Raw genomic sequence first — 21,512 nt, 5'->3', positions numbered from 1 at the left:
AGATGTTTTACACAACCATTCACTGGTTTGTCTGGATCGGCCGACATCAAAATGAATATCATTCACTCACCCACTCCTTATCTGTGACAGTGGATTGTTCCCACAGTCTGCTGGTTGTATGATTTATAACAGTTCAGTATTGTGTGATCATGGCTGGTTTCCATTGTACCAGCTGAAATACAAGGACTAGTTTATCAAGAATGACAAAATATATTTCAACAAATTAAAAACAGGTTTATTTGTTACCTATCTGTCACATACTGTCATGAATGTAATGAAACAAGGAAAATGAATTCAATTCTCTGTTCCCCTTGACACAAAGTAGCTTAAATCACTTACACACAGTTACTGCCACATACCAGGGGAAATACATTGGTTGTTAGCAGCACTAACACTAAACCATGTGAGTGCATATACACGCTGTAGCTAATGACTTTCGTAGAGGTGAAATTTGGATTTTACTATTTAGAAGTGGCATTCTTGGATATCCAATGATATAAAAAGAATGGCAAAGCCAGACAATAATGCCCCAATAGAACAGGTTCCTTTTAACAAACGTTCTGATCAACAGCAACTATGCATGTAAGACTTTCTGGCATTGTGACTGTTGTGCACTGAATGTATGGCTGAAAGTCACTCCGTCATCTTTATTGGTGACAAACTGTCAAAGATATACCATTTTCATACCTTGACCTATTTCCTAGCTCTGTTCACTCAGGATGATAACAATACAGATTCTAGGTCAGCATAGGTCCCAGGTAATCAAGGCTTGTCTTATGGGTTGACCAAATGGATCAGGGGGTCGGAGGATTGCTTAATTATGTGTCATTGTACCGCAACAACGTGACATGTGGTTCAAAATATATATATAGCCCTCTCTGGTTATAATGCAATGTTCTTCTCAAAACGGATTTCCGCAGTGCAAAATGCCCTGGTTATGATGCTTTTCACAACAATCATTCCAATTCCCTGGTTATAATGCTGTTACGATTTTTTTCCTTTCTGCTAAAATTTGCCAATGTAGTATCTTTACAAGGTAATTACCTCTCCTATATCAACAAACTTATCGCATTGATCTCAGTCGTTTTCAGAGAACCATTCACTTTCTTGAAACAGCAAACAAATTAGTTTGATGCTAATGGTAATATCCTTTTCTATAAAATTAGATAAGAGAACAAAGTCATCAACATCCTGTGAAATGGTAAATAATTATTATTATGATATATACAAAAAAATATTTTTTATTTTAAAAAAAAACAAGCCATCAAAAGGCACCAGTTCACAACTAGACCTATCTGAGTACCAAGTTTGGTGAAGAAATATTGTATGGTTTTCAAGATCTGTTCTGGAAACGACATCTTGCATGGACAGTTGGTATCAATATTAATACCCCGCAAAGGTAGGCACTGGCAAATCCACACACTAGGGATTTAGAGCACCGCTCACACTTGATTGACACAACTATCAGACTCAAGGCTGACTTATGTCAAAGTCTTTTTTCAAACTTTCTCAATTGTTATCGTCCATATTTGACCCCAGGTTTGGCAAAGTATATGAGTGAGTGAGTGAGTGAGTGAGTGAATATTGCTTAACGCCTGCAAAGTATATGACAAAGTCTTGTTTGAATAAATAGCTTGCATTGAATAGATTTGTCTTGGTTCTTATTTAATTCCTGCAAATATCATGTCAATAAGGTCTGGTTTTCACCTCCTTGGTTATAATGCCGTATTTTCCGCTGGATGAAAGGTGGCTATACAACCCGGGAGAACAGTATATCATTCACTGGTTTGTCTGGACCAAGTCGACATGACATAGCTCGAATACTGCTGACAAACAACTTGACAATTAGAATGCAGTGCACCTGAATATTGAACAGTGATAGTTTTAAAGTGGCATTCCTTTGCTAGATACACATTACTGAGAAGGATTCCTATCCAATGATTTATTTGATTGATTGTGTAACATCATCATATAACATAGCAATGAGGTACAGATACATCACAAGGTGCATCAGGACTGATTACATGACACTGGGGTACAGATACATCACAAGGTGCATCAAGAGGCTGACTACATGGGTTATGGCAACCGGTAGTTTCCCTTCATGTCTCTAAGTGCTCAGCAAACCACAACATGATGTTGACAAAGGCGTCTGACTCAGCAGGGACGGTGATGATGGGATGAGAGTTGTCTTCATATGCCAGGAATCTGAAATCACGAGCGCCATAAGCAAAAGATCACTAACAGTCAACCCACATAACCACACATATGCCACAAATATCAACCCTAGTAACTACATACTCAGATCAGTAGGTTGAATGTTGAGTTTGGTATTCACGTACCAAAAACAATTGACACAAGCACCATCAGAAGAAATGTATTACAGAGCCATGCATGGAGTGTGGTTCACTTCAGTATCACTAGGAGATGTGTTACAGAGCCGTGTGTGGAGGCATCTGGTTCACTACAGTATCACAAGGAGATGTGTTACAGAGCTGTGTGTGGAGGCATCTGGTTCACTACAGTATCACAAGGGGATGTATTACAGAGCTGTGTGTGGAGGAGTGTGGTTCACTACAGTATCACAAGGGGATGTATTACAGAGCTGTGTGTGGAGGCATCTGGTTCACTACAGTATCACAAGGGGATGTATTACATAGCTGTGTGTGGAGGAGTGTGGTTCACTACAGTATCACAAGGGGATGTATTACAGAGCTGTGTGTGGAGGAGTGTGGTTCACTACAGTATCACAAGGGGATGTATTACAGAGCTGTGTGTGGAGGAGTGTGGTTCACTACAGTATCACAAGGGGATGTATTACAGAGCTGTGGGTGGAGGAGTGTGGTTCACTACAGTATCACAAGGGGATGTATTACAGAGCTGTGTGTGGAGGAGTGTGGTTCACTACAGTATCAGTATCACAAGGGGATGTATTACATAGCTGTGTGTGGAGGAGTGTGGTTCACTACAGTATCACAAGGGGATGTATTACAGAGCTGTGTGTGGAGGAGTGTGGTTCACTACAGTATCACAAGGGGATGTATTACAGAGCTGTGTGTGGAGGAGTGTGGTTCACTACAGTATCACAAGGGGATGTATTACATAGCTGTGTGTGGAGGAGTGTTGTTCACTACAGTATCACAAGGGGATGTATTACAGAGCTGTGTGTGGAGGCATCTGGTTCACTACAGTATCACAAGGGGATGTATTACAGAGCTGTGTGTGGAGGAGTGTGGTTCACTACAGTATCACAAGGGGGTGTATTACAGAGCTGTGTGTGGAGGAGTGTGGTTCACTACAGTATCACAAGGGGATGTATTACAGAGCTGTGTTTGGAGGCATCTGGTTCACTACAGTATCACAAGGGGATGTATTACAGAGCTGTGTGTGGAGGAGTGTGGTTCACTACAGTATCACAAGGGGATGTATTACAGAGCTGTGTGTGGAGGAGTGTGGTTCACTACAGTATCACAAGGGGATGTATTACAGAGCTGTGTGTGGAGGCATCTGGTTCACTACAGTATCACAAGGGGATGTATTACAGAGCTGTGTGTGGAGGAGTGTGGTTCACTACAGTATCACAAGGGGATGTATTACAGAGCTGTGTGTGGAGGAGTGTGGTTCACTACAGTATCACAAGGGGATGTATTACATAGCTGTGTGTGGAGGAGAGTGGTTCACTACAGTATCACAAGGGGATGTATTACAGAGCTGTGTGTGGAGGCATCTGGTTCACTACAGTATCACAATGGGATGTATTACAGAGCTGTGTGTGGAGGAGTGTGGTTCACTACAGTATCACAAGGGGATGTATTACAGAGCTGTGTGTGGAGGCATCTGGTTCACTACAGTATCACAAGGGGATGTATTACAGAGCTGTGTGTGGAGGAGTGTGGTTCACTACAGTATCACAAGGGGATGTATTACAGAGCTGTGTGTGGAGGCATCTGGTTCACTACAGTATCACAAGGGGATGTATTACAGAGCTGTGTGTGGAGGAGTGTGGTTCACTACAGTATCACAAGGGGATGTATTACAGAGCTGTGTGTGGAGGAGTGTGGTTCACTACAGTATCACAAGGGGATGTATTACAGAGCTGTGTGTGGAGGCATCTGGTTCACTACAGTATCACAAGGGGATGTATTACAGAGCTGTGTGTGGAGGAGTGTGGTTCACTACAGTATCACAAGGGGATGTATTACAGAGCTGTGTGTGGAGGAGTGTGGTTCACTACAGTATCACAAGGGGATGTATTACAGAGCTGTGTGTGGAGGAGTGTGGTTCACTACAGTATCACAAGGGGATGTATTACAGAGCTGTGTGTGGAGGAGTGTGGTTCACTACAGTATCACAAGGGGATGTATTACAGAGCTGTGTGTGGAGGAGTGTGGTTCACTACAGTATCACAAGGGGATGTATTACATAGCTGTGTGTGGAGGAGTGTGGTTCACTACAGTATCACAAGGGGATGTATTACAGAGCTGTGTGTGGAGGCATCTGGTTCACTACAGTATCACAAGGGGATGTATTACATAGCTGTGTGTGGAGGCATCTGATTCACTACAGTATCAGTGTCACAAGGGGATGTATTACATAGCTGTGTGTGGAGGAGTGTGGTTCACTACAGTATCACAAGGGGATGTATTACAGAGCTGTGTGTGGAGGCATCTGGTTCACTACAGTATCACAAGGGGATGTATTACAGAGCTGTGTGTGGAGGAGTGTGGTTCACTACAGTATCACAAGGGGATGTATTACAGAGCTGTGTGTGGAGGAGTGTGGTTCACTACAGTATCACAAGGGGATGTATTACAGAGCTGTGTGTGGAGGAGTGTGGTTCACTACAGTATCACAAGGGGATGTATTACAGAGCTGTGTGTGGAGGAGTGTGGTTCACTACAGTATCACAAGGGGATGTATTACAGAGCTGTGTGTGGAGGAGTGTGGTTCACTACAGTATCACAAGGGGATGTATTACAGAGCTGTGTGTGGAGGAGTGTGGTTCACTACAGTATCACAAGGGGATGTATTACAGAGCTGTGTGTGGAGGAGTGTGGTTCACTACAGTATCACAAGGGGATGTATTACAGAGCTGTGTGTGGAGGAGTGTGGTTCACTACAGTATCACAAGGGGATGTATTACATAGCTGTGTGTGGAGGAGTGTGGTTCACTACAGTATCACAAGGGGATGTATTACAGAGCTGTGTGTGGAGGCATCTGGTTCACTACAGTATCAGTATCACAAGGGGATGTATTACATAGCTGTGTGTGGAGGAGTGTGGTTCACTACAGTATCACAAGGGGATGTATTACAGAGCTGTGTGTGGAGGAGTGTGGTTCACTACAGTATCACAAGGGGATGTATTACAGAGCTGTGTGTGGAGGAGTGTGGTTCACTACAGTATCACAAGGGGATGTATTACAGAGCTGTGTGTGGAGGAGTGTGGTTCACTACAGTATCACAAGGGGATGTATTACAGAGCTGTGTGTGGAGGAGTGTGGTTCACTACAGTATCACAAGGGGATGTATTACATAGCTGTGTGTGGAGGCATCTGGTTCACTACAGTATCACAAGGGGATGTATTACATAGCTGTGTGTGGAGGAGTGTGGTTCACTACAGTATCACAAGGGGATGTATTACATAGCTGTGTGTGGAGGAGTGTGGTTCACTACAGTATCACAAGGGGATGTATTACATAGCTGTGTGTGGAGGAGTGTGGTTCACTACAGTATCACAAGGGGATGTATTACAGAGCTGTGTGTGGAGGAGTGTGGTTCACTACAGTATCACAAGGGGATGTATTACAGAGCTGTGTGTGGAGGAGTGTGGTTCACTACAGTATCACAAGGGGATGTATTACAGAGCTGTGTGTGGAGGAGTGTGGTTCACTACAGTATCACAAGGGGATGTATTACATAGCTGTGTGTGGAGGCATCTGGTTCACTACAGTATCACAAGGGGATGTATTACAGAGCTGTGTGTGGAGGCACCTGGTTTACTGTCGTTTCACAAGGGCCATTTACATTAAGGCCATATCGAAGTTGCAATTTTGATGCCTTGAAAAACTTTTTTATTACAAGCAACCACACAAACTGTCAGCTGAATGAATTTGGTGCTGAAAATATAAAACGTTTACGGACTGCAGGCAACGACATAATACTCCTTGACAAACCTGACAGTTTTGTTCCTGGCTTTCAGACACCGGTAGTACTGACGAGCCTGAGTGGTGGGCACGCGAAGGTCGTCCTTACCAATCATCAGCAGGATCGGGGTTGTCACCTGCAACATGTTGAATCAACTCACCAGGGTCAATCCAGTTTGACAATAAAATCATTCTCTTGGGAAGATATAACACAAGTCATTTAGCTTTGATATAAAAGTACCAAGAAAGGAAACAAACACTATTTTCACATACAAAACAAACACATAGGTGGGTAGGCTTGTTCAAGTGGTAATGTCAATTACATTGTAGTCACTCTTAGAAAACAACTTGAATCATCTCAACAGAATAAACAACACTGTGTACCTGACTGATATAACTGAGGGGAGACACACAGTGTACCTGGCTGATGTAACTGAGGGGAGACACACTGTGTACCTGGTTGATGTAACTGAGGGGAGACACACAGTGTACCTGGCTGATGTAACTGAGGGAGACACACAGTGTACCTGGCTGATGTAACTGAGGGGACACACACAGTGTACCTGGCTGATGTAACTGAAGGGAGACACACTGTGTACGTGGCTGATGTAACTGAGGGGAGACACACAGTGTACCTGGCTGATGTAACTGAGGGGACACACACATTGTACCTGGCTGATGTAACTGAGGGAGACACACTGTGTACCTGGCTGATGTGACTGAGGGGAGACACACTGTGTACCTGGCTGATGTAACTGAGGGGAGACACACAGTGTACCTGGCTGATGTAACTTAGGGGACACACACAGTGTACCTGGCTGATGTAACTGAGGGAGACACACAGTGTACTTGGCTGATGTGACTGAGGGGAGACACACTGTGTACCTGGCTGATGTAACTGAGGGAGACACACAGTGTACTTGGCTGATGTGACTGAGGGGAGACACACAGTGTACCTGGCTGATGTAACTGAGGGAGACACACAGTGTACCTGGCTGATGTAACTGAGGGGACACACACAGTGTACCTGGCTGATGTAACTGAGGGGAGACACACAGTGTACCTGGCTGATGTAACTGAGGAGAGACACAGTGTACCTGGCTGATGTAACTGAGGGGAGACACACTGTGTACCTGGCTGATGTAACTGAGGGGAGACACACTGTGTACCTGGCTGATGTTACTGAGGGGAGACACACAGTGTACCTGGCTGATGTGACTGAGGGGAGACACACTGTGTACCTGGCTGATGTAACTGAGGGGAGACACACAGTGTACCTGGCTGATGTTACTGAGGGGAGACACACAGTGTACCTGGCTGATGTAACTGAGGGGAGACACACAGTGTACCTGGCTGATGTAACTGAGGGGAGACACACTGTGTACCTGGCTGATGTAACTGAGGGGAGACACACTGTGTACCTGGCTGATGTTACTGAGGGGAGACACACAGTGTACCTGGCTGATGTGACTGAGGGGAGACACACTGTGTACCTGGCTGATGTAACTGAGGGGAGACACACAGTGTACCTGGCTGATGTAACTGAGGGGAGACACACAGTGTACCTGGCTGATGTAACTGAGGGGAGACACACAGTGTACCTGGCTGATGTAACTGAGGGAGACACACAGTGTACGTGGCTGATGTGACTGAGGAGAGACACAGTGTACCTGGCTGATGTGACTGAGGGGAGACACACAGTGTACCTGGCTGATGTAACTGAAGGGAGACACACTGTGTACTTGGCTGATGTAACTGAGGGGAGACACACAGTGTACCTGGCTGATGTGACTGAGGGGAGACACACTGTGTACCTGGCTGATGTAACTGAGGGAGACACACAGTGTACCTGGCTGATGTAACTGAGGGGAGACACACAGTGTACCTGGCTGATGTGACTGAGGGGAGACACACTGTGTACCTGGCTGATGTAACTGAGGGAGACACACAGTGTACCTGGCTGATGTAACTGAGGGGAGACACACAGTGTACCTGGCTGATATACTGAGGGGAGACACACAGTGTACCTGGCTGATGTAACTGAGGGGAGACACACTTTGTACCTGGCTGATGTAACTGAGGGAGACACACAGTGTACCTGGCTGATGTAACTGAGGGAAGCACACCATACCTGGCTGACATAGCTGAGGGGAGATCTCTTCCATAGCTCCTCTAGGATCTCAGCACTGGACAGTGATGTGAACTTAAACTGTTGTCCTATCTCTTCAAACACCCTGCATGTGAAAAGAAATTTTGCACAGAATAGGGAAATAGGATATCAACTGCAATACCTCAGCGGTCAGACTCGCTGACTGGGTTTGATGCATGTCATCATATTCCAGTTGCACGGATTGATGCTCACAAAGTCAATCACTTGATTGTTTGGTCCAGACTCGATCATTTACAGACCACCGTCACATAGCTGAAATTGTGTGTGGTATTAAACACCAAACAAACAAACAAGCTGTTAGATGAGATAACACTGACCCAGCTGTCAGGTGAGATAACACTGACCCAGCTGTCAGGTGAGATAACACTGACCCAGCTGTCAGGTGAGTTAACACTGACCCAGCTGTCAGGTGAGATAACACCTACCCAGCTGTGAGGTGAGATAACACGGACCCAGCTGTGAGGTGAGATAACACTGACCCAGTTGTGAGGTGAGATAACAGTGACCCAACTGTGAGGTGAGATAACACTGACCCATCTGTGAGGTGAGATAACACTGACCCAGCTGTGAGGTGAGATAACACTGACCCTGCTGTGAGATGAGATAACACCGACCCAGCTGTGAGGTGAGATAACACCGACCCAGCTGTCAGGTGAGATAACACTGACCCAGCTGTCAGGTGAGATAACACTGACCCAGCTATCAGGTGAGATAACACTGACCCAGCTATCAGGTGAGATAACACTGACCCAGCTGTGAGGAGAGATAACACTGACCCTGCTGTGAGGTGAGATAACACTGACCCAGCTGTGAGGTGAGATAACACTGACCCAGCTGTGAGGTGAGATAACACTGACCCTGCTGTGAGGTGAGATAACACTGACCCTGCTGTGAGGTGAGATAACACTGACCCAGCTGTGAGGTGAGATAACACTGACCCAGCTGTGAGGTGAGATAACACTGACCCAGCTGTGAGGTGAGATAACACTGACCCAGCTGTGAGGAGAGATAACACTGACCCTGCTGTGAGGTGAGATAACACTGACCCAGCTGTGAGGAGAGATAACACTGACCCTGCTGTGAGGTGAGATAACACTGACCCAGCTGTGAGGAGAGATAACACTGACCCTGCTGTGAGGTGAGATAACAGTGACCCAGCTGTGAGGTGAGCTAAAACTGACCCAGCTGTGAGGTTAGGAAGCCAGGTTATAACACATCCTACTGACTAGTGATACCCCCTTACAACTGGCATATGGAATATCCTAGAATGCCCCTGATTGTTTAATAACAATGGCATTTATGATATTGGTTATATGTTTGGAAATATGTCTAAAGCTTTGCAATGAATGAAATAAGAAAACAAAAAAAGTGTAATTGCTCAGGTAACTATAAGTTTTCACCAGCACAATGGCTTGACAAGAAGCTTTCTTACCAGTCTGGAATATCAGTCACTCCATACATGGCTGAAACACAAGCAGAACTGGTCAACTATCTGAGTAATACCCAAACAAGGTCTTACCACCACCAGAGCTACATTCAATACTCACAGCTGTCATAGATATCATTGGAAAATTCCTCACCATATAATTTTGAGTGGACTTAAGACATCTGCAAAAAATTGATCTATAGTACAAGTTTCAATGAGTTGCTTGAATAAACCATGTATGTGGTGGTGATAACAATAAATGGCCTCCCAAATTGTACCAATGTGGTAAATTGAACACATACCTTTGGTACTGCTGGACAATGCCTTGATCAGTACAGGTCCCACTGATACCACCATTAGGGCCAGGATGAACCCACATTTACTTACTAGGTATCAGACCCCCTATTACCCAACCCTACCCAGGTACCCACTGCAGGTCTCAGGAGTTAGGAACGAAATGTCTGATTGGGAATAGCTTTACGGCAGCCCTGCCCTTAACTATTTAGATACATGTATCAAACAATCAGATGATGCGTACACGGAACTTGACTGAAGCGTTATCTTTACTCAAACATATGGGAGTCAAAAGGAATGTGTGCATCGTTAGAAAAGAAATGTGAACATTAGCTACATAAGTTTTTAAACAACATATCACATGACTAGTCCTGTGGATACCCGGGTCCTACTCAGGACCCACCCAGCCCGAGGACCCAAGTTACCCTTCCCAGCCCTAACTACCATTTCTCACATACACCAACCAAGAGAGCTCAAGGGGTATACTGAACAGCTGGTACTGTCATTATGAATAGTAAAAGCCGTCTGTTATTCACGGCGTTCAGCATATCACTAAATGTAGCTCTGGTGGGTGTGACACAGACTAGGTGATACGGAACTCACTTGTCTGCCAGGTCGCCACAGGCAGCTTTGTCTGAAACACATGTTACATTCCTCAACAACCACCCTTTTCACAGTAGCCTAACTGGGTTAACTCCCCTGATGTATGCATTAACTAGGTTACCTCCCTTGACACAGCCATCTTAACTAGGTTAACTCCCCTTATGTGGGCATCATATCTGGGTTAACATCCTGATGAAGACATCATAACTAGGTTAACTCCCCTGATGCAGGCATCATATCTGGGTTAACATCCTGATGAAGACATCATAACTAGGTTAACTCCCCTTATGTGGGCATCATATCTGGGTTAACATCCTGATGAAGACGTCATAACTGGGTTAACTCCCCTGATGCAGGCATCATAACTATAACTAGGTCAACACTTGTGATGCAGGCATCATAACTAGGTTAACGGCCATGTTTCCCACTGCATGGATCTAGACTGGGCATAATATGGGTCTGGAAAATATTCATGATCAACCCTTCCTACTTTTCTTTTATCCCAAACTTCTATGTATCTTTTGTGAGTGAGTGAGTGAGTGAGTGAGTGAGTGAGTGAGTGAGTTTGGTTTTTACGCCGCTTTTAGCAATATTCTAGCAATATCACTGCAGGGGACACCGGAAGTGGGCTTCACACATTGTACCCATGTATCTTTTGTAATATTTATACATGACATTGACCTAATCTTCCCCTAGGTTACCGCAAATACAAAAAACACAGGTACATTCTGAAAAGTTATGGGAGAAGGCAAGGGATGTAATAACTTGTGCCCAGTTGTTCCCATAACATGTGATCAAAATATGTTTAAACTAAAAGTTACATTTAATCATATTTCTTCAAATTGTTGCCAAGAACTCAATTATATCAGCAAATGCATAGAAGCAGAAAAAGCAATTAAAAGGGTTGTCAAGTAACTACTGCCATAGATTTAAATAATCAGTTTCAGTTTCTGTATTCCATACAATACAAATAAGCTTTGTCAAAAACATTAATACAGGATATGACTTCAAAAAAGGCTATTCAGTTAAATCACTCACTGGTTAAATCTGTCACAGGATTTCTGCATGCTGCACTCTTGAATTTGGTCTGCAAAATATGGGTTTTTCAGATTAAAAACGATGTTTTATTGGTCTGTTTTCAGTCGTACAAATGGGTATCTCATACCTCTAGTCGCACGTTAAAAGGAAGCCAGAAGCTGGAATGTAAACAATAAACTTGTTTCCGTCCAGTTGCGAGCGCACCTCCCTATGACATGTCACAAATCTCGAAGAATAAGCCATCAAGCAGGACTGGACTGGATTACTTCCCAGTGGGGATGGCTGGGTGGGAACGTACGACTGAAAACAGACCAATAAAACATCGTTTTTAATCGGAAAAACCCATGTTTTAGTCTGTTTTCAGTCGTACAAATGGGTAGAAATCGACGGAACACTGGAAGGAGGGTCGGGAAAGTAATCAGGAAGTGACCTCTTTCACGTCGAATGTACCAAGTTCCTCACCCCTGTAGTGACAATAGAACATTCGACCAGATGCACAGACGAGACAAATTGTTTATCATGAACGCACAGCATGGTTAATGCTCATCGTCACACAACTAATTATTGATGCGACAGGACAACTGCACGCGTCAGTTGAATTGCAATCTAAGTGTGGTCGACGTATAGTTTAGTTACAGAGCAACTCGCAGTATACAAGGTAACTAAAACAGCATGTTTAATGCTCTTCGACCCACAAGTAAGTATCAATGCGACAGGACAACTGCACACGTCAGTTGAATTGCGATCAAAGTGTGGTTGGCTTATAATGTAGTTACAGAACGACTCGTCGTATCCAAGGTAAGGAAAAATAGCAGGGTTAATGCTCTTCGACACACAACTAATTATCGATGCGACAAGACAACTGCACACGTCAGTTGAATTGCGATCGAAGTGTGGTCGGCACATAATTTAGTTACAGAGCAACTCGCAGTATACAAGGTAACTAGAAAATACGAGCAGTACTATAAAGTATGGGAAGACGATGCATACACCGAATAACCATAATAAAACAGCCGAAGTACTGCATGCAACAAAAACCATAAGAATGCGTACATTCACCAACAGTTTTTATTGTAACCTGTTATCTGGCACGAAGTGTCGAGCTTCGTGCAGATGAGAGGAGGTGGGAGGTGCGAGTCCTTGCACCTCGTAAGCTCTGAGAATGACCGCTCTCAACCAAAAGGAGAGAGTATTACGTCTAATCTCTTTCTTTGCATTGGTTGAGAGCGGTATGAACAGCCGTCGAAAATGTTGTCGTCACTGTTCAGATCACTGCAGGCAAATATGAAGCGCACAAACTGGGCTTTTCTGAGACAATGTCGAACGCGACCCGATCGAGAGGCTCGTAAGTCTAACTAGACAGGTAGCGCAGAACAATATCGAGGTCCCAGGCTGGCAGTCGGAATTAATGTGACTCATCTTCAACCATGAAGGCACGTAGAATTTTCTGCAATTCCGGTATTTTAGTGAGCCTGTCGCCCGTAGGAGATGGCTCGTCCAGGTAGAAGGCGACCCTGATCGCCTGCTGATGGAGCCATTCTACGACCGTCTTCATGATCCGTGTGATGAAGTCTTCCCCCTACCGGTAGCTCGTCTAAAGGTAGTAGACTCCGACAACGGTGACAGCGGGGGAAGGGACCTCACTACCTCCCCTGCTGGCTTGCTGTCGACAGCATAGCTGGTGTAGCTGGTGACGAACAGCAGTGTCCATGGATCCCCAATGCCTGTCTACTACAAGAATCTTGGAGGGCGCTGGTTTCTTGAAGAGTAGCCCCCAATCGAAGTCCCTACTCCTGGGTGATGAAAACGGCATGCCAGAGGTCGGGTAACGCTATCGAACAGGTGATTTGCTGAAACTCTGACCCGGCAGAGCAGAGACAAGTTCTGTTCCATATCGTGAGCCATGGCTCTGAAGACATCGGGAGGAGAAGACTGAAGAGACTGCGGCGTATCTCCAACCTTAAAGCCAGCACACGTCGGGTTGTCATCTTTTGATAACTCAGGCAGAAAAGTGAGATAGCCAAGCCATAGCCAGGCTGTCGTCACAATCCATCGTCGACGTCGATTGTGTAGATGTAGATGAAGGTACTGGTATACTGGTCGATGGTCCATGGACCTCCGACGTAGTCAAATCCTTCTTGGTCGACGCCGTCGTGATCTGGGCTATCAAAGGCGGGTCGATATGAAAGTGAGACGAGGGTGTCGATCGGTCATTATCTCTACAACGCTGTCGTCACAATCCATCGTCGACGTCCATTGTGTAGGCGTAGTTTGAAAGAACCGGTGTACAGGAGGATGGTCCATGGACCTCCGACGTAGTCAAACCCTTCTCGGTCGACGCCGTCAAGGCGAGTGCCGCCGCCGTCATCTGGCCTATCAAAGCCGGGTCGATATGAAAGTGAGACGAGTGTGACGATCGATCATTATCTCTACGACGCTGATCTCCCAAAAACTCCCTTTGAGAGCCTTGCACGATCCCGTGGGGACGAGGGCTACGATCTCTAACTGTAGAAGTACTACTATCCCCATCGTAGTTATCGTCCGAATCGAACTCCTGACGACCTCGAAGGCGACGACGAGGCACTCGACCTGTCGTCCCGGGGCAGGAACGACTTGTAGAGTGGGATCTGTGTTCACTGTCGACCTATCGTCGTTGGTAGGACGAGAGACGGACCGACTGGGGACCATAGTCCCCTCATGTCCTCGTCACGAGCCAGTCCCGTCGTAACGGGGGTGGCTGAGTGACGCTCTCGATCAACAGATTCACGAAGATCTGTCGTGCGGGTAGTATCATCAGCAGGCGAACGGTCACGTGTCTTGTCGAAAACATAAGTTGACTGGGGCGGGTCGTTATCAACTGATTTCTTGGGTGTGGCCGACGCACCACCCCTAGAGGGATCCACCCGATGACCTACTCTGCTTGTAGCGGTGGTCAGTAGCCCGCTTCGCCAACGCACAAGATACCAATTAAAGTGATCACATTCTTTACGTTTATCCCAAGAACACGTTGAAAATCTGTCCTTAATTATGCATGAAGGACAATACTTGTGAGGATCTACTTTAGACAGTATACTTTGACACGAGGCACAAATGCCCGACATGTTGCCACGTGTATAATCAAGTCAAACAGTGAAACATGTGTTGAACACAAACATTGGATTACCAAGGATTACATTCCAGGAGTCTACAGGTAAGACATATTATTATTACTGTATTAGAACATCAACTGTAGACACATGATAAGTACTATTAGAATACAAACTAGCAGTCTATCGCAAAAGTCCTTCTCGAGCGACCAGCTCTGGCTTCCTTTTAACGTGCGACTAGAGGTATGAGATACCCATTTGTACGACTGAAAACAGACTAAAACAATCCTTTATTCCTCAATTCCTTTAGCCATTTCATGTTACTGAAGAAGTTACAGTATGCCTGTGGAGCTTGGTCTGCATAATATTCACTTGCATCTATATCTACAAACAGGACAGACCCCTGGACATCCTAGTAGAGAACAGGTCTTCAGCAACCCATGCTTGCTGTAAATGGCTCCTATGTTTGTCATCATCGGTGACTATTGCTTTTGGTTGGTCATCATAACCTAATTGCGTAGATTGATGCTCATGACGTCAATCAGTGGATTGTCTGGTCCAGACTTGAATATAGCAGCCGTTATATATATAGCTGGAATATTGCTGCGGCGTTAACCAACCAACCAACCAACAAACAAACAGGACACAGACCTATCAAACCTACTGAGGAAGCTGGTATACATCTACGTACCGGATACTGGCCTATTAGATGTGTTGTGGGGAAGCTAGCATACATCTACGTACCGGATACTGGCCTATTAGATGTGTTGTGGGGAAGCTAGTATACATCTACGTACCGGATACTGGCCTGTTAGGTGTGTTGTGGGGAAGCTAGTATACATCTACGTACCGGATACTGGCCTATTAGGTGTGTTGTGGGGAAGCTAGTATACATCTACGTACCGGATACTGGCCTATTAGATGTGTTGTGGGGAAGCTAGTATACATCTACGTACCGGATACTGGCCTATTAGATGTGTTGTGGGGAAGCTAGCATACATCTACGTACCGGATACTGGCCTATTAGATGTGTTGTGGGGAAGCTAGCATACATCTACGTACCGGATACTGGCCTATCAGATGTGTTGTGAGGAAGCCTCCATGTGAACCACCAAATACCAGCAGCCTCTCCGGGTCCACAGAGCCCATCTCAATCACAGACGTGGCTGCAGCCTGAATAGTGTATGATATCAAAGCAGATTAACTCAAGATAAGACAAGAGTGCTCTGAGAGCACAACATCCCCCACATGAATTTTTTTAACAAGTTTATATTTTCTTTGTACTTTATGAAATAACAACAGTAGATGGCACTGCAGTTGAAACAAATTGTGCAGAACATTTTGTAGGGAGTAATCCAGTCTGAATGCTAATGCCATAAGGATGTATAACTCACCCACAAAAGCCTTATACAAGGAAACTAACTATAGTTATAGTTATAGTTAGATATTGTGATATTCTCTGGAAACTGGAGGAGTAGATTTCATGAAGCTCCGTAAATCAGGGGCAGTAACTCTGTCAAAATTAGTCGAAATGACTGAGATATGCGTATCATCAACATGTCAACATCTTGTGTGTAGAGTGTCAGGGATATTCTCTAAAAGCTGGAGGAGGAGTTGATTTGACAAGCTTAGTACCTCTTTCACAATTAGGCAAATGAAGCTCCGTAAAACAAGGGCAGTAACTCTGTCAAAATTAGTCGAAATGAAACTGGACTGCGATAAGCGTATCATCAACATGTCTACATCTTGTGTTTAGAGTTTCAGGGATATTCTCTGGAAACTGTAGGAGAAGTTGATTTCACTGGGACAGACAGACGGACGGACGGACGGACGGACGGACTGCGCCACGACATAATCCCCCTTCGGCCATTCTGGCCCGGCGGGGGATAAAAACTTAAATGAGGAGTAAAAATTAAATATGTGATATGTCAGCAACATGGTTGCCTTGTCCAGACATGATTATAAGAGACAACAATGATATAGCTGAAACATTGCTGACAGTTTAACATGAAAATAGTTCTCAGTCACTCTTCAAGAATTATTGCTGTTGAAAGGTAACAAATCTGTTACCCATCTCACCCAGACATCTTTCACATCTTGATCCCCAACATTTCCAAGGAGAGAGTCAATACTGTTCTGACCAAACCCAACAGAGCCACGGTAGTTCACTAAAACATTAAAAGACAACATAACATAAACCAATTGTGCAGGAAATTCAAAATTTTACAGATCAGGAGTGTCCATTCAAAAACTCCATTGCGAGAGTTGTGAGGTTCAAGCACCTGGCCACCCAAGCCCACGTCACCTTCTTGCGTTCAAATGTGTAAGGGGGTCACCTTATCATGAACCTATATTCTGCCATAGAAGTTGCCTGTGGCCTACTCACCCATGAGAACAGCATATCTGTGGCCTACTCACCCATGAGCACAGCATATTTGTGGCCTACTCACGCATGAGCACAGCATATTTGTGGCCTACTCACCAATAACCACAACATATCCATGACCTACTCACCCATGAGCACAGCATATCCTTCACCTACTCACCCATGAGCACAGCATGTCCTTCACCTACTCACCCATGAGCACAGCATATCCTTGACCAACGCACCCATGAGCACAGCATATCCTTCACCTACTCACCCATGAGCACAGCATATCCTTCACCTACCCACCCATGAGCACAGCATATCCTTCACCTACCCACCCATGAGCACAGCATATCCGTGACCTACTCACCAATGAGCACAGCATATCCTTGACCAACTCACCCATGAGCACAGCATATCCGTGACCTACTCACACATGAGCACAGCATGTCCTTGACCTACCCACCCATGAGCACAGCATATCCTTCACCTACTCACCCATGAGCACAGCATATCCTTGACCTACTCACTCATGAGCACAGCACATCCGTGACCTACTCACCCATGAGCGTAGCATGTCCTTCACCTACTCACCCATGAGCACAGCATATCCGTGACCTACTCACCCATGAGCGTAGCATGTCCTTCACCTACTCACCCATGAGCACAGCATATCCTTGACCTACTCACTCATGAGCACAGCACATCCGTGACCTACTCACCCATGAGCGTAGCATGTCCTTCACCTACTCACCCATGAGCACAGCATATCCGTGACCTACTCACCCATGAGCGTAGCATGTCCTTCACCTACTCACCCATGAGCACAGCATATCCATGACCTACTCACCCATGAGCACAGCATATCCTTGACCTACTCACTCATGAGCACAGCACATCCGTGACCTACTCACCCATGAGCGTAGCATGTCCTTCACCTACTCACCCATGAGCACAGCATATCCTTGACCTACTCACTCATGAGCACAGCATGTCCTTCACCTACTCACCCATGAGCACAGCATATCCATGACCTACTCACCCATGAGCACAGCATATCCTTGACCTACTCACTCATGAGCACAGCACATCCGTGACCTACTCACCCATGAGCACAGCATGTCCTTCACCTACTCACCCATGAGCACAGCATATCCTTCACCTACTCACCCATGAGCACAGCATGTCCTTCACCTACTCACCCATGAGCACAGCATATCCGTGACCTACTCACCCATGAGCGTAGCATGTCCTTCACCTACTCACCCATGAGCACAGCATATCCATGACCTACTCACCCATGAGCACAGCATATCCACACTGACAGAAGCCTGCTGTGTACATCTGGAACTGGCAGTCAAACGTGGTGTGTGGGCCACCTGAAACAGATGACTAGCCTTCACACACATCCATCTCAATGCAACAACAAACAGACTTCCCATATACAGGGTACGAACAATAAATAACTCAGAACAACATTTCTGTGGGAAACAACTGATTTGTAGATATCAAGAAGATGTTACAACATACAAAATATTGATCTATGATAAAATCAGAACCAATTTAAAGTTATAATTTCTGTTATGCAGCTAACTATATGTAGATGGTGGATTTACTTATATACTTAAGATGCGGTATGTTGGAATGTGTGTTGATCTTGGTATACAAAAGCATCATATTGCATAACACAATGTGACATCATTTTCAATGGCAACTTTAATGTTAGCAAACAAATAACCTACAATGTAATTATGAACTACATTTCAGGAGACACAATGTTTCCAGGGTGATACACCCTGTTGTAACCTCACCATGTGGAAAGACAATGAGAGGTGGCTTGTAGTCTGCGGGGAGGGTCGCTGATGTCGGCATGCACAACACACTCTCGTAGTCCAGGTCACCTACAACACACAGCAACATCATTAATGACAGCCCAAGCCATAGAAGAGTTTTTCCTGCTTGATTTGAGTCAGTTCAGTCCACCACTAAAACGCCTCGTACAACACGATCCTCCTTCACAAGTGTACAGGAAAACTTGGGAACACCAACCAAACTTTGTTTGTTGATTTGTTAAACGCCGCATTCAGCAATATTCCAGCTATATGACGACGGTCTGTAAATAATAGTCTCTGGACCAGACAATCCAGTGACTGATATCATGAGGAAATTCCACTCAATACACCTATGTTTCTATGAATCATCAAGTCAGTTAAGTCATCGTTTAATGTCAAAGTCTGCTGTCAATTTGTTTTCATTTTGCTGTGTTTTGTGCTAGTAAAACATGAGAAGGGGTTGCAACACTTTTTGTAAACAAGCCCTCCTGGCCGGTGAACTTTGGAAACTCATCCCTACACTGGATACAATGCACTTTCAGTTACTGGGGTTTCCCAGTTACATCCTGTGTCTGTCTGTCACTGCTCACTGTATTGGACATGGACTCTTTCCTGGGACGGCTGATGCTGGATAATCTTCCAGTCAAGTCCATCAATCTTTGTTTCTTCAGCCACTAATGTCAGCCATTTTGTTTCAGCTGAATCCAGTTTACCCATCATCTGAGTTAAAAAAAAGAATTGATAAGATTCATAAAAACAGTGAAGATGTTGTGCACAATTAAGGTACATTTCTGGTTAACCCTCTTATGTCCACATCATGATCCAAAAGTCTAAAAATTCAAATATTTGTTTATGGTTATATTTGAACATCCCAGCTGAAATTTTAGTCACATTTTTTAATACTTACTGTGACAATAAATGTTGCATTTAATCATGTAGTGAACTCAAACAATGTGTTTTCTTCTATCTAACTGTTTTAATAACAAGAACCAATAAGAATTCAACAATGCAGAACACAAATGTAACTTAACAAGAGTTTGCCACTAACGTGGCTATATCCCCCGCCCCTGTTGCAGAATTTATGACATAATTGAATCTAAACAAACCCTAACCTTTTTTAACCGAGGTGGAACTTGTCATGGAAATTGTAAAAAAAAGATGAGTTTGGAACCCAAGTCCATCTTGTTGCCATGGAAACGTAAAAATGAATATTTCTAAAATTCCTCAATAGCAAAAGGCACCACTTCAGCATGTACCTGACAGACCTGCAAAGTTTGATGAAAAAATATTGAACGGTTTATGAGTTATGCTCCTGAAACGAACCCTACCCTCACAGAACCCAAGTCCATCTTGTTGCCATGGAAACGTAAAAATGAATATTTCTAAAATTCCTCAATAGCAAAAGGCACCAGTTCAGCATGTATCTCACAGACCTGTAAAGTTTCATGAAAAAATATTGAACGGTTTATGAGTTATGCTCCAGAAACGTGACGGGCGGACGGAAGTACGGACAGACGGACGGAGCCCGTTTCTATATCCCCCGCCCCGACTCTAGATAAAATTCAATAAGGTCTGCATCAAAGTTTCGACAGAGCACAGTTTCTGTCTTTGTTTGGACACAAATGGAGTCCAAAATTCAAGCATTTGATGAATCTGAAGCCACTGCATCATTGTGTTACGGTCATTGCGGCAATAGGAGTTGTGTGCTTGTTTTGTCGTTTGCAAATATGGTCAATGAAAACATGATATTTACAATAAAACATCACTAGACATGATGATTTACAAATTCAATGGTATTTGTGTACTGTATGCCTTTTCCCTGGTTGATTGTACACAACCGTTTATTTGGTTACGTACTAGTTTGAACAAGAACAACAAAAAATACACTTCCTGCCCATGCTATATACTGTAAATCTTGAAATTAACCCGAGCATGAATTAAATAAAAATATGCGAGTGGTCTTTGCTCACATTAATTAACTTCACATTTATGTCTCCAAATGTAAACAAAAAGACGGCCTCACTGCACACTTTGAATAGTATAAATACCAACTTGAATATAAACACAAAGACGGTATATTGAGCAGCAGTTGTAACAAGTACATAACAATGTCATTAAAGGAATATTACTAGGAATTACACAATGGACATCTGGTGAGTTATCACTGCTGGGGTCAAGAGTTCTACCCACTCGTGTCAAGCTTGTTGACACCTTTTCCACATACCAATCAGTGAACTGTTGTTGGTTCAGTTATTCTATTGCCTTTGAACTTCCTTAATGCCAGGCAACAGAGTAAACATATAGCCTGTTTGTTGTTTTTACAGAACTGCTCTACTCAGTGCTAATAAGCGGTGCTATATGCTGTTTCATTGGATTAAGGTAAGGCTATGCATCATTCCACTGGGGATGGGGTGTGGGGAAGTCGCATTGATATTGAGTCTCATTTTTGGCTAGGGGTCAGCAGTGATGTTAATTTGGAGACGCATTAATTTCCAGATTTACAGTATTCAAGAGCCATTGCCTGAGAACCAATTGTGGTTTTTTTAAAC

General features: G+C 44.4%; 1 protein-coding gene across 2 annotated transcripts in view; it reads right to left on the bottom strand.

Annotated features, from left to right (window-relative positions):
• Positions 1 to 251: 251 nt before the first annotated feature.
• Positions 252 to 21,512, bottom strand: part of LOC139445815 (acylamino-acid-releasing enzyme-like) — a 35,556-nt gene continuing 14,295 nt past the window's right edge. For both annotated transcript variants that reach the window (XM_071227042.1, XM_071227043.1), the window contains exons 14-23: positions 19,554 to 19,683; positions 18,943 to 19,032; positions 18,430 to 18,510; positions 16,843 to 16,931; positions 15,826 to 15,936; positions 11,678 to 11,726; positions 9,749 to 9,779; positions 8,278 to 8,380; positions 6,177 to 6,283; positions 252 to 2,208 (exon numbers count right to left, since the gene is read on the bottom strand). In XM_071227042.1, the coding sequence (XP_071083143.1) occupies positions 2,103 to 2,208; positions 6,177 to 6,283; positions 8,278 to 8,380; positions 9,749 to 9,779; positions 11,678 to 11,726; positions 15,826 to 15,936; positions 16,843 to 16,931; positions 18,430 to 18,510; positions 18,943 to 19,032; positions 19,554 to 19,683 (897 nt within the window). In that variant the 3' untranslated portion in view covers positions 252 to 2,102. The remainder of the gene's footprint in view (positions 2,209 to 6,176; positions 6,284 to 8,277; positions 8,381 to 9,748; positions 9,780 to 11,677; positions 11,727 to 15,825; positions 15,937 to 16,842; positions 16,932 to 18,429; positions 18,511 to 18,942; positions 19,033 to 19,553; positions 19,684 to 21,512) is intronic.

The sequence above is a fragment of the Haliotis cracherodii genome, unplaced genomic scaffold (assembly GCF_022045235.1).
Source record: "Haliotis cracherodii isolate W230 unplaced genomic scaffold, xgHalCrac1.p SCAF_6, whole genome shotgun sequence".
Lineage (NCBI taxonomy): Eukaryota > Metazoa > Mollusca > Gastropoda > Lepetellida > Haliotidae > Haliotis > Haliotis cracherodii.
The sequence above is the reverse complement of the archived record's forward strand: the minus strand, read 5'-3'. Positions and strand labels throughout refer to the sequence as shown.